This window comes from Oncorhynchus kisutch, linkage group LG30, assembly GCF_002021735.2.
Source record: "Oncorhynchus kisutch isolate 150728-3 linkage group LG30, Okis_V2, whole genome shotgun sequence".
Lineage (NCBI taxonomy): Eukaryota > Metazoa > Chordata > Actinopteri > Salmoniformes > Salmonidae > Oncorhynchus > Oncorhynchus kisutch.
This window is the reverse complement of record NC_034203.2, coordinates 934,000-947,751: the sequence shown is the minus strand read 5'-3', so window position 1 is coordinate 947,751 and position 13,752 is coordinate 934,000. Positions and strand designations below refer to the sequence as shown.

The following is a 13,752-nucleotide window of genomic DNA, read 5'->3' as shown; positions in this document are numbered from 1 at the left end:
TAGTTGCCCTGGCACCACACGACCAGATCTCTTAACGACCTCCCTATAACCTGTCTCATCGTTGTCGGTGATCAGGCCTACTACCACTGTTGTGTCATCGGCAAACTTAATGTTGGAGTCGTGCCTGGCCGTGCAGACATAAGTGAACAGGTAGTACAGGAGGAGACTGAGAATTCACCCAAGGGGCCAGTGTTGAGGATCACCGTGGCGGATGTGTTGTTGCCTACCCTTACCACCTGGGAGTGGCCCGTCAGGAAGTCCAGGATCCAGTTGCAGAGGGAGGTGTTTAGTCCCAGGGTCCTTAGTTTATTGATGAGCTTTGAGGGCACTATGGTGTTGAACGCTGAGCTGTAGTCAATGAATAGCATTCTCACATAGGTGTTCCTTTTGTCCAGGTGAGAAAGGGCAGTGTGGAGTGCAAGAGGTTGCATCATCTGTGGATCTGTTAGTACGCTAATTGGAGTGGGTCTAGGGTTTCTGGGATAATGGTGATGTGAGCCATGACCAGCCTTTCAAAGCACGTCATGTCTATGAGGGTGGTTCGTTCTGCACTTTTAATTAGGACACTGCCACAACTGGAGGTCTGCTGATTGCATTTTTTTTTATTTGCCCTGCACACGAAGAGAACACACAATATTTTAGCCCTTGGCGCAGTCACAGCTCTCAGGCACAAGCACATGGAAACTCACTCAAACACTGTCCCAAGTACTCACAATAGGTACCCTAGTAAGCAAGCTCGGGGAAACTTAACATAAATCTTTATATTGCCCACATTAATACAAAAATGGTTGTATACCAGCACCTTGTGTGTAACATTACCAGTTTTATATTGAACAATTGCAGAGCCAAGGACAACATACCTTGCTGGCCAAAGGTCAGGCAAAAAGAGAACAATAAGGGGGTACGGAAATACAGAACCTGCGATGGACCAAACCAAAATAAACTTTTACAATCACATGTACAATATGAAAAAGTGTCTGTACACCAAAAAAATAACATTAGCTATGCAGCTGTAATTAAATTTAAATAACACTGCATTATTATCAAATTATTAACATCCTCTGTTGACCTGGCCTATTTGAATTGGTCCTTGTGTGCAACTTGGTGCATAATCTAGGGGAACAACATCACACTGCTACATCTACAGACGTGAGTGCTACAGGTCAGTAGTCATTTAGGCAGGTTACCTTAGTGTTCTTGGACATAGGCACTACGGTGGTCTGCTTGAAACATGTTGGTATGACAAACTCTGACAGGGAGTTTGAAAATGTCAGTGAAGACACCTGCCAGTTGGTCAGCGTATGCTCACAGTACACGTCCTGGTAATCCGTCTGGCCCCGCGGCTTTAGTGAATGTTGACCTGTTACTCACATTAGCTGCGGACAGCGTGATCAGTCTTTCGGAACAGCTAGTGCTCTCATGCATGATTGTGTTATTTGCCTCGAAGCGAGCATAGAAGTAGTTTAGCTCATCTGGTAGGCTTGTTGTCACTGGGCAGCTCTCAGCTATGCTTCCCTTTGTGGTCTAATGGTTTGCAAGCCCTGCCACAGCCGATGAGCGTCAGAGCCGGTGTAGTACCATCTTGTTAACCGTTAGCCAATTTTGAACTAGCTACCACGGTAGCTTACATGTCCATTTTGACATCACTGGACTAGATATCAATTTATTTGTAGTTGTCGTAAGCTAGCAGAATGCTTTTTACCTGCTACACAGTTGTCAATCGTGCAATTATGACCCAAATGCAAACACGTGTAGAAAACACTTCTGGTTTCTGCCTTCAAAATAAAAATCGCCTATACACCATGAACTCCAAAGCCTAAAAATAAACAGAAAATGCTTAATGCATGCTTTAGAACTTGGTCCATGAACTGATGAGTCAAAGTTATCAGTCATGTCACTAAAAACAAAAACAAGTCAGTTATTTTGCTCCTTTATTCATACAATCCCATTATTGCAGGTACAGTTAAATAATAAAAAGCTATTTTAGAGTAAAAGGAAATAAATTGGTACAGGTGGCTAACATCCTACTATATCTGAACTGTGGAAAAATGCACGCGTTCTCTACCACATTGATGGATAAATTATTTCTTTTAATTGAGAAATCAAGATACCATAAGTATGCCTGTGAAGGGGGTAGCAATGGAAGGCAACTAGGTCGCACCACAACCTTCCAGCAGCCTATAAAGAGGCATTAAAAGCAGGAGGAATTGGGCATCTTGAAATGGAGTAACATGCGTCGAGTTATATAGCCACGTGAAGAGGGAATGGGGAAAAATGGGAGTCCACAGTCTTGGGACAGTGCAGTCTTGAATCTGGGGAGGTATTTCAATTTTCTATACACCATGAGAATTTTTGTCGATCTTCTTTTTCAAATGGTCTTTGTAAGCCAAGATGTCCCGGTTCCATTTGGTGATGGTTTGCTTTTCGCACACCCAGATCTCCTGGGCCACCTATGGAAAACAAAGGAGAAAGGGGGTTAAATAGGGACACAAAAACAGGACAAGCACATACAAGTGCATTAATCCCAGTTGTTCCAACAAATAATTCCAATAAGTAAACTAGAGCCATTTCTGATAAGCTCATTAAAAATGTTGACTCCGCTGCTGTATACTAGTGGAGTTTAACGGCTCAGCACCGGTGTGCTATTGGCATGGTCGAGTATGTTCAGACACTGTGGCCCACAAATGCATTGCCCTCATTAGGGTTGGAGTACATTTCTGTTCATTTTAAAGCAACCGTTTCAATCCAATCTGTTTCCAATTGTGCGATCCTCACCTGTTGGATGAGCCGGAAGTCATGGCTAACCAGCATCATGCCGCCCTCGTACTCGTTGATGGCGTCAGCCAGGGCATCGATGGTCTCGATATCTAAGTGATTGGTGGGCTCGTCCAAGAAGAGCATGTGGGCGTTCTGCCCGGCCAGCCAGGCAAAGCACACCCGGCACTTCTGCCCGTCGGACAAGTTTCTAATGGGGTTCACCTGAAGGAAAAAAATAAGAAATGTCACCAATGTCAGAAGACCGTTCCCCCAATTCATATATAGGGGTTTAATTCAATTACAGACTTGGGTTGAATTACAATTGACTACAACCCGGCCTGGGCTCAAATAGTTATTTTCCTGTCCTCGGAGCTTTCACGATACAAATGGAACAGTCCCAAAAGTACAAACCCCACTCCCCTGGCACAACAGACAGGCTCAAACATTAAAATGACTTTAAAGCAAAACTAAATGTTATCTGAAGGCAGGTCTGCAAATGGGAGAACAATATTTGAGGATCACAATTGGTCACTAATGATCAAACTGACCTGCTGTTTGCCTGTCAGCCCATAGCGGCCAATGATCTTCCTCATCTCCTCCCTCTCCTTGATCTCTGGGTAACACTTCATCATGTAATCCAGGGGGGAGAGGTCAAGTTCCAGCTGCTCTGTTAGATGCTGGAGAAAATAGAGTAGGTTCAGCCATGTGAATCATGGAGATTTGTAAAAATCAAACTTAACTTCAATCAAGTCAAATAAAAAAAGTAATCCACTTCACAACCACGGACAATCAGTTGATGGAACCACAGATTCACAGACTACTCCAATTTTGGAATTGTAGGAGCATACGCACTTAAATGATCTAAGACAGTTTAGTATACCAGTGTGCTTTAATGGTATGGTACCTGGTGATATCTGCCAATCTTGACGTGGGAGTTCTTGCGGATCATACCATCAGTGGGGAGGAGCTGAGGACAAAGACAATGAGGAGACATTGGTAGGAATGGAGAGATGGCAGTTGTGGGATATCTGTTCAAAGGAATGCACAGGCAACTGAACAGGAAATAAAAACAACCGTTTACATTTTGTTTCTACTTTTTGACCATTCTCACATAGTGAAAATTAAAACTATAAACTATTTATGGTAACGTGTCATGGTATGGCTGAATAACAGGAGAACAATTCAAGTCTGCTAAATGGCCGTAACAATGTCAAGACTAACCTCTCCCATGAGGAGTTTAAGCAGGGTGGACTTCCCGGCCCCGTTAGGCCCCACAAGGGCCACTCGGGTGTCGAGGTCGATACCGAACTCAAGGTTCTTGTATATATGGGGCTGAATGAAACAAGGGAAAACACAAGACAACAATATTGAGAAAAACATGATACAATATAGTTTGGAGCTGGAATCTCTTTAGGTCTTTCGTTTTAGGAACAGTTACAAAAAACAAGTTGAGCAAAACATTCGTTAGGCAGAAGTGAGGTTGGACAAACATGTACCTGGTCATCAGAGTACTTGAAGCTGACATTTTGGACCATGATGACAGGAGGGGGAATCTTCCCACAGGGAGGAAAACAAAATGACAGGGTCTAAAAAAGAAGAATGAGTTAAGAGTTTAGGATGGTTTGCATGTGTTATTCTTTGATTCCTGCCTTGTGACACCCTGAAGGAAGCTATGGAATTATGGATTCTCTTTTGCAATTTACTATTATCCCGGAACTAACAAAACCTGTGGCGTCTGCTCTACACTCCTTGGCATGCTGCTTAGATCAGAAAAACTTGTCGGGCTATTTTGTGTCACCGTGCGCCTTCACGGTGAACACTGCCTGGCAGGGGCACTATAATTTGGCCTTTTGTTTACATCATACCACAGTAGCAATAAGAGTACATCCAAACTCTGGTCAGCTGCCTGCATTAATACCCACTATAACTAAGGTCCATAGATTTTCCTGATCATGTGACTTGCCTGTCCAGGAAAAACTCTGGGCTGTAGCCAAAACGACAAACTTGTTATTCCAAAAAGAGCACCTGTTCCTACCCTATACGGGAAGCACCATCAGCCCTGTCAAAGTCACTAAACAGACTTACTTGGTCATTCTTAACACTCTCAGTCAGGCCCGAGGCCACCATCTTCTGTAGAGTCTTCTCTTTACTCTGGGCTTGGCGAGCCAGCTTGGCTGAGCCGTGCCCAAACCGGGCTATGTAGTTCTGGTGGGGTAGTAAGGAGAGAGAAGGGTTTTACAAAACTACTAATGTTTGGTGAAGCAGTTTACTCCCATCGGCCACAAGCTAGGTGGTTCCAAAATAACCCATCACTCACATACTACTTGTGTACGTGAAAGTGTCCCAAGAGAAAGGGGAGTTTACCTTCATGTGTTTGATCTGGTCCTGCTCCCAATTGAACCGCTTCATCTGGTTCTCTTCCAACTCCTCCCTGGTCTTAATGTACTGGTCGTAGTTACCCTTTGAGGAAGTAAACAAACACTTGTTTATAGAGGATTGTGTACCATTTAACAAGAAAAAAAGGGATGTACCCCCACATCTTTCATTTACTTTGTTTTTACGACTTGAATATAGTACGTTTTTAAATCATAGTAACTCACCAAGGCAAAATACACTATAATGTGTAAATGCAGAGTTCAACACACATTCTGACAGATGGAATTTCATGACATCTAGCCAAATTTCCATGACCGCCAATTGGTGGTGTCTATGCACGTATAAAAAAAGCGTAATGTGGTATCGTCGCTGGTAGGCTGCTGATGCCATGTACCACCTCTTGTCATTGTGTAAGGTGGAGCAGCAGTACATAAAAATAAGTGTACAAGACCTGTCTGACTTGCGCCTGTGAGTGGACTGATCGATTGTGGAGAATGTGGAGATGGCACAGCCCATCAGTCCAAGACCTGTGCTATTGAATAATTGTATATGGTGCAACAAATAGAAAATATTTTAGAACAAAAAGGCGCTTTCTCCCGCGTTAGATATTGGGCGCGGTCCTGAAACGCATCAGTGCGCCGTTGAATTGGCACCTTTCCCTAGACCATGTTCCCATGTGCGTAATAGCAAAGGTAACCACCATATTAGTTTGTCACAAATCTGTTTTTAATCTTTGCCACACCTTAAGAGGCTGTACATTTTGTTAGACCAGCCTCTCGGGTATTATTTATTTAGTGTTGTTTACACTGTCCCAAATTGTCTGGGAAATTATATAATATTAATCCAGTTTTTCCTTGATCTCATTATCATGATAATAAGTAATGTCATTATCATTAGTAGGCTTAGTATTGCAGCCTTGTATAACCACCACCGAGCTGTAGGCCAAAGAGCGCATCCTGTTTAGTCTAAAACACCATAACTTACTTAGGCTTATTTTTCAAAACTTATATAAGCTACTGTATCAATAAATTATTTATTTTTTCATGTCACACAGCATAAACGAGTCATTCATGATTTGAAATGCAATCAAGCATTTAATTTAAAAAATAAAGCAACCATTGAATAATTAGCTTAAAATAATAGGCGTAAACCGTTCCATTTTGGAAATTGAATTCACAAATTAATGCGACTTTAGTATTTACTGTAATAAGGGCTCAACAAAAAAAGACCGATATAATCTCTATATTTTTATTTGGGGGGAATTTATTAGTATTTTCTTGTCTGAGGTAGAGGACCTCATAAGCTGTAGACCACACCATCTACCAAGACCGTTCTCATTTCTATTTTTCATCAAGGGTCTCTGTACTTCGCTCCGTTCAGCTTTCCCCTCGATCCTGACTCGTCTCCCAGTGCCCACCGATGAAAAACATCCCCACAGCACGATGCTGCTGCCACCACGCGTCACCATAGGGATGGTGCCAGGTTTCCTCCAGACGTGACCCTTGGCATTCAGGCCAAAGAGTTCAATCTTGGTTTCATCAGATCAGAGAATATTGTTTCTCATGGTCCGAGTCCTTTAGGTGCCTTTCGGCGAACTCCAAGCAGCCTGTCATGTGCCACTTTACCATAAAGGCCTGATCGGAGGAGTGCTGCAGAGATGGGTGAACCTTTGAGCTCTGTCAGTGACCATCGGGTTCTTGGTCACCTCCCGACCAAGACCCTTCTCCCCCAACTGCTCAGTTTGGCTGGGCGGCCAGCTGCAGACATTTTTTGGTAGCCTTCCCCAGATCTGTGCCTCGGCACAATCCTGTCTTGGAGCTCTACTGACCATTTCTTCGACCCCATGGCTTGGTTTTTGCGCTGACATGCACGGTCAACTGTGGGACCTTATATAGACAGGTGTGTGCCTGGACCCAAACCATGTCCAATCAATTGAATTTACCACAGGTGGACTCCAATCAAGTTGTAGAACCATCTCAAGGATGATCAATGGAAACAGGACACACCTGAGCTCAATTTCGAGTCTCACAGCAAAGGGTTTGAATACAAATGTAAATACATTTTTTTTCCTCTTGCAAAAATGTCTAAAAACCTGATTTGCTTTGTCATTATGGGGTGCTGTGTGTAGATTGATAAGGGGAAAATATTGATTCAATTTTAGAATAAGTCTAACGTAACAAAATGTGGAAAATGTCAAGGGGGCTGAATACTCTCCGAATGCACTGTAAATAACATTCACTCCCCAATAGCTAAACAGTTACCTATAGGGTACAAGATATGTTTTGAATTGCCAACCTAGTTAGTCGTATATCATATTTCATAGGCTAGGCCTACCTGATGCTGCAATGTCCGACTGTTTCTCTCCTTGAGCAACGGCCCACTTGTCTCGCACACATGTAGGTGATGCACACAAACGTGTCATTCCGATCCTGGCAGACGTTGCTTTAAATTTTATTGATATAATATTAACTGCCTGAATAAATTACACCAACAGAAATTAATGTTCATGACTTTTCAAAATTCTCATTTTCTAAAACTTACCAAGGCCTGGAAAACATTTGAAAAATTATGACTTTTCCAGTATTTTCACCACCGGACAAACCCTGTAAATGGTGGAAGTCTGAGCTTTAACTGGGTCCATTTGGGTAAGTAAGTTTAGTGAACTAGTGTTTATTTATCAACTGAGGACAGGAAATGCAACTGCTCAGACCTGGAGAATTATTGTAAACCAGACAAACAGCTTGTTGGTCCATGGTGACTTATGACAGAGTGCAGTTGCTCTTACCGTGTAGTATTTCAGCTTGCGCTCGTGCAAGTGCATGATGTTGGTGCACACGCCGTTGAGGAAATCTTGCGAATGGGAGATCAGGACCAGAATACGTTTGAATCTGTAGAATAGGAGTATGGCTGAAACTTCAGACACTTCTAAATAGCAACAATGACAATTCTTGAGTTACACAACCAATAGGCATTATCCTACAATGTCAGGGACCAAAGTCAAAAGGTAACTGCCAAAGTAATGGAAACACTTGAATAAATGAGGGATACAAAGAATATTGAAAGCAGGTGCGGTTCCGGAGCTAGCTAAGCAATTAACATCCCATCATGATTAGGGTCATCTATTAAAATGCTGGGCATGCCATTACTTTGGTTACCACGGCTATGCCTTGCCTGGCTACCCAAATGCCTTGCTCCGGACATGAGTTTCTCCGCAATGAGTCAGGATTCGATTACCTCCCCAATGATTAATAGAACGCAAACATTCTTAACTATTCTGAGTACAGCTGCATTTAGAAAATGTGTCATTGGCTGTGATACTGATTGGTTAGAGATAAGCCAATCGCTGATTGTACAAGACCCCTCCTTTTGACATCACCACAAACGATGGCAGTCTCCGACTGAAACATGTAGTGAATACAGAGCAGCGGAGGAATTCAGTTTGAGTCCCCAGGCAAGGCTATGACCCCACCCACAGGGCACGAGTGGTCACTGAATGGTTTGATGAGCATGAAAACCATATGCCACCTCAGTCACCAGAGCTCAAGCCAATTAAACACCCATGGGAGATTCTGGAACAGCACCCGAGATAGCATTTTCCACCACCACCATCAAGAAAACACCAAATTATGGAATTTCTGGCAGAAGAATCCATCCAATAGAGTTCCAGACTTTATGGCTTGTGGTGGCCCAATGCCCTATTAAGACACAATGTCATTGTTTCCTTTATTTCGGCAGTTACCTGTATATAGCTAGTTAGCACATAACTAAACTCCATGAGCAATGTCTAAAACAAATCTGTTATCTTGGAACTAACAAACCCTGTGGCATCAGCTCTACACTCTTTTTGGAATGCTGCTTAGATCAGATAAACGCTTCGGTCTAGTTTTTGTCAACGCGCCCCCGCACGGAGAACAAACTGCCTGGCAGGGGCACTATAATTCGGCCTTTTGTTTACATCATGTCACAGCAGCAATAACAGCATGCAATAGCAGCTTAAAGTGAGTAGATCATGTAAATGTTCCATGATTTTCCAGTTTACCTCTGGAGTTGCCACTTAAATGTCAGAAGAACCCAGCCTTCAATCTAAGGTGGCTTTTCACATTAAAAGTAATGATACAGGCACAATTGTTTCTAGAAAAGTCGTGTCCTACGTCTCACACGTCTAAATGGCCTTACTGGCTAAGCTCTTCCTCCAGCCACACACAGGCATCCAGGTCCAAGTGGTTGGTGGGCTCATCCAGCAGCAACATGAACGGCTTCAAGAACAGGGCCCTTGGAGACAAGGAACGCACAAAAGCAGGTTAGTAGGTCTTCAAAACAACAGTGCTAAAATAGGCGTATTCACACCCTCACCAAAAAAAACAGGGCATTTGTGAATGAAAAACACAATTTACAGGTAGGTCTTATTGGAGGTTGTGAATTAGATGTTTTAAATCTAAAACCTCTTAAATAGTTATGACTAAAGGCATTTGGGCAAAGTGAAACTCAAGAGTGAACAGAACGGCAGGGATCAGATAAACGCGGCGGACAATTTGTCTCACTGCTGCACTGAGAACATACTGCTTGTTGGCGGCGTCATCATTCGGCCTGTCATTACATCACTTCCAAACAGTTCTGAGCCAAACACCTGTGCATCATTAGAATATAGTTGGTGTCCATATTTTGTTAGGATTCGACCAGTCAAGTTAGGACAGTCAAAGATAGTGGGAAAGAAAAATGTTTTTGTGGTTTGATGTTATTTGCCCACTTGTGTCATTTAGCCAATTCTAAACAGAACCCTCACAGTCCCCATCGCTCTTCATGTAGATTGACAGTTTTCTGGACAGGTGTAGACAGTTGAAGCGAGGCTTGAGAGTGTCTCGGAAAAAGACTGCACTCAAGGCCTGTATTCATATAGTGTCTCACAGTAGCAGTGTTGATCTAGGATCAGTTTAGCTTTTTACATTACAATGAATGAACAGGGGCTTGGGGCGGATCTGGGACCATATTCTCAGAGTAGTGGTGCATATCTAGGATCAGTTTCCACCTGTCCATTATGATCCAAAAGTTAACTGATGCTAGATCAGCACGCCTACACTTGGAACCTTTATGAACAAGGGCCCAGATCCCAAATATGCACTGAGACACTTTAATAGTAAAGGTTTGTCTTTGGATTTTAAAGGGTGGGTTTGTACCTGGCCAGAGCAACGCGCATCCTCCAGCCTCCGCTGAAGTCCTTAAGCTTCTTCTGCTGCATGGAGGCGGTAAAGCCCAGGCCGTGGAGGATCTGGGAGGCCCGCACCTCAGCCTTATCTGCGTCCAGCTCCTCCAGGCGCTCATAAAGCTCCATCAGCTTCTCACACTCGGCTTTAGGGGGGAGAGAAACAGAGAGATGAGCGTTTGGGTGGAGGACAATGGAAAATAGGGAGACGAGCAGGAGAAGATAACAGTCGGGGTGGGTGGAGAGAAACTTCTACTCTACGGTGTTTATTTTAACTGGTTGGAGCAAAATGGAATCACGGTTATTATCCCACCAATTAAGCCTTTGTGCCCTTGTCCCGATGCTACATCATGAAGGGAACACATTATGCAGGACTATTCGGGACATGGGAGGTAGTGTACCACGCCTAGGAAGGGAAGCTGCCACAGTGAGCACAGTTCCCATGGTAACATGGTAATTCACAGTACTACAACCAAACCACCATTATAAAGCAACTCACAGTCCTCTGATGCCAGGCGCTCTGCCTCCTTCTCCAGATGGATCCTTTCCGCGTCCACCTCCATGACACACTGCAGGGCAGTCTTCTCACTGGGAGACATCTCACGGGTCAGGTGGTAGATATCAATGTGCTCTGGGATAGGTACCTCACGGTGGCCAATGGCTGCCAGCAACATGGATTTACCTGGAAAGAGAAAGATTTGTAAGTGTGTCCTTTAAGTGTCCCCGTAGAGCTCAAATGTGTATTTGTAAATAAGGTGGGGATACTTCAAATAAACTTCTACACAGAAGATAAAGGGTCTACGGCTGCTGTTCAGTTATAAATGTCATAAGGGGCCAATACATATACACAAAAAGTAACCCTACCCCAGCTAGAGGTTGCTCCTTGGAAAACTAGGGCATATTATGTCCTGAGGAGATAAAGGCTGAGTTGGCTGAAAGACGTCCCGCGTGGACAGGTGTGACTAACACCGAAAATGACCAAACGAGGTGTCCCAAAGGCACCGTTCATTAGAGCACACCATTAAAAAAAATTCCGATGAAAAGGGTCTTAACGGATAAATTCTTACCCAAAACACATTCAAAGCACTTACTTTCGCTTTGTGCCCACTGAACATACCCCATGTGATGTAACCACTTACCAGTGCCGTTGAGGCCAATGAGGCCATAGCGGCGGCCCGAGTTGAGCTCCAAGCTGGTGTCCTGCAGCAGCTCCTGCCCATGGAAGGTGAGCGACATGCTGGTGACGTGCACATCTGTGCTGTTGGGGTGCGAAGCCAGCACGCCAGTCACCGCCCGCGCCTCAGTCTTCTTCAGCTCAAACTCATCCATCTCCTTGGTCAGGCTTTCCACACCTGTAACTCAGTGACATGGAGGGCCATTTAGTAAGTAATTTCTCCAAATGAAGTGTTACCCATCTCTACTTACATTAATCTGAAGAAACAGCCTATCCATTCAACATGAGAGAACCACCTGGAATACAAATACATTTCTGAAACCTGAACTAGCAGTGAAGAGGATTTAAACTTAAGCCCTTCTTTAGTTGCTCTATGATTATCAACCATTACCGTTGCTTATGGCTCCATTCTCCTGGCCTTCCTCTGGTTTCTCTCCCTCTCCATCCTCAGTTTTTTTTGTCTTCTGGCGGGATTTGGCGGCTTCCTTCTTCTTCTGCGCCTTCTTCTTGGCCAGGTCTGAAGGCATGGCTGCTGCTGACCTCAACAAAATTAAACTTGAAGACAGAGAGCTGGGGGTCAAAGCAGGGAAAACTGGTTCAGTAAGTAACATTGTATTGCCTGCATCTGGATTATCAGGAGTAGCTAATATGGTAAGCAGTCATCAAGTGAATCAAAATGCTGGTGCCATTTCATTTAGTTTGATACACCTCATTACCACTACCAAGACAAATGGAAGTAATATCAATTTGGTTGGAAAGGGTCACCCGTTTGTTATCCTCATTCATGAAGCATGTTGCTGACCAGCCAAATGACACATTAAAATGTACCTAACCCTCTTAAAGCTCTGCTTGATCTGGCTTTAGTTGAAGTGCTTGCAAGTCCTCCCTTCGTTGTCATTCATATGAATCGCAATCGAAGACGAAACATTAAAAAAATTACTAATCCATCTATGGTTAGACCGAGAATAGATTTTACGCGCAGTTACCTAATCACATTGCGCAACTAGCAAGCGTTAGTTAGGAAGCTAATCATATTGCGCATTGCATTATAAATGCCAGCATCCTTTACCTGGTCAGCTGAGTTAGTCATCTTCCAGCATAACAGTAAGCACTGAGTAACTGGGGTAGCTAGCCAGGTGGCCTAGTATGGCTAATCTCACGTATCGTCCTCCTTTCCTGCCATTTAACTTACCATGGCTGGCTACATGACTATGTTATATTCGCTCAGAACTGTAACGAACGTTCACTAGCTATTGACATTTAATCAGTTTGCCAACTGCAAATTAACGTTAGCTACCTAGCTGTTAAACTGGCACCCTGGGCCACTATTTTAGTGAGTAAAATATTTAGGCCCTACCAGTTAGCAGAAACTGGCTAGCCAAATTACCTCCGAATCTCGAGCTAGTAACTTAGCTAAGCAATTTTATCACAAATCCAGGAAGTCAGTGTGGGCTTTTATGTCTTTCGATCTGTCAGATGCCAATCATCCCACTGGATAGAAATCCCCAAATGATTTTAGAGTCAGACGCCGGTAAGATAGCTGGTGGCTAATGCCGAGAAACTCGTGGTCATCTTTTCATTGCATTGTGTAGTAACTAGAAACTAACGTTAGCTAGGTTACCTGTATGCTAGCTAACGTTTTCAAACAATTCAAAACTAACAACAGATCCTGCCAACAATTTATCCGATACATTTTTACTAAATCCAAAAAGATTTAAACACTATTTGTGACTCTGTTAGATATATACGTTTTAATATCCTGCTGGCGTTTTCTTACCGGTCTTTTTCCTGTTCACCCGCGGCTGCGACGATGTTGGAAACGCACAAGAAAGAATGAGCTCGTGTCGCGTGTCCCAATGCCGGCTCACCAACCAATGAAACGCCGAGTTGTCTTTCAAGACCAACTTTCGCATTTTAATAACGGGCGGGTAAAATAAGAAGGGTTGTGGGAAATGGTGTCTTCTGAACGTTATTATATAAAGACCAGAAATGATTCATTATTGCAACATCATTGATAGAGTGGACCTAATTTTTCACAGACAGTTCATGGTTACCGCTTGGCAGAATTGTCACCTTTTTTTACTGGAACACGTTTTAGGCTACGTAGAACTCAAGTGAAACAAAAATAATGATTATTATTCATTAGGCTTAAAATAAATAATGTTAACTATTGAGCTTATTTACACATCTAAAGACTCAAGCAGGGTTGGGGTCTGTCAATTCCATTTAAATTCAGTCAATTCAG

At 43.3% G+C, this 13,752-nt stretch overlaps 1 protein-coding gene across 2 annotated transcripts; it reads right to left on the bottom strand.

Moving 5' to 3' along the window:
• Window positions 1-1,914: 1,914 nt before the first annotated feature.
• On the bottom strand, window positions 1,915-13,413 carry LOC109874852 (ATP-binding cassette sub-family F member 2-like). Of its 2 annotated transcripts, none has more exons than XM_020466884.2 (15): window positions 13,285-13,413; window positions 11,899-12,077; window positions 11,473-11,685; window positions 10,833-11,015; window positions 10,308-10,479; window positions 9,310-9,405; window positions 7,919-8,021; window positions 5,122-5,217; window positions 4,843-4,962; window positions 4,254-4,343; window positions 3,979-4,089; window positions 3,662-3,724; window positions 3,306-3,434; window positions 2,776-2,979; window positions 1,915-2,450 (listed from the first exon to the last, which is right to left on the bottom strand). In XM_020466884.2, the coding sequence occupies exons 2-15, from the start codon at window positions 12,032-12,034 to the stop codon at window positions 2,334-2,336; spliced, it is 1,833 nt and encodes a 610-aa protein (XP_020322473.1). In that variant the 5' UTR covers window positions 12,035-12,077; window positions 13,285-13,413; the 3' UTR covers window positions 1,915-2,333. The 2 variants fall into 2 exon arrangements, with proteins under 2 accessions (XP_020322473.1, XP_020322474.1); XM_020466885.2 differs by having other exon boundaries at window positions 11,899-12,062; window positions 13,285-13,394.
• Between the last annotated feature and the right edge of the window lie 339 nt (window positions 13,414-13,752).

Bases quoted from the DNA above. Each gene is read 5' to 3' on its own strand.
- LOC109874852 (XM_020466884.2), bottom strand. From the start codon at position 12,034: ATGCCTTCAGACCTGGCCAAGAAGAAGGCGCAGAAGAAGAAGGAAGCC. The intron at 11,686-11,898 runs GTAATGGTTGAT...ACTGAGTTACAG, and splicing joins GAATGGAGCCATAAGCAACG to GTGTGGAAAGCCTGACCAAG. The intron at 3,725-3,978 runs GTTAGTCTTGAC...CTTTGTCCTCAG, and splicing joins TTAAACTCCTCATGGGAGAG to CTCCTCCCCACTGATGGTAT.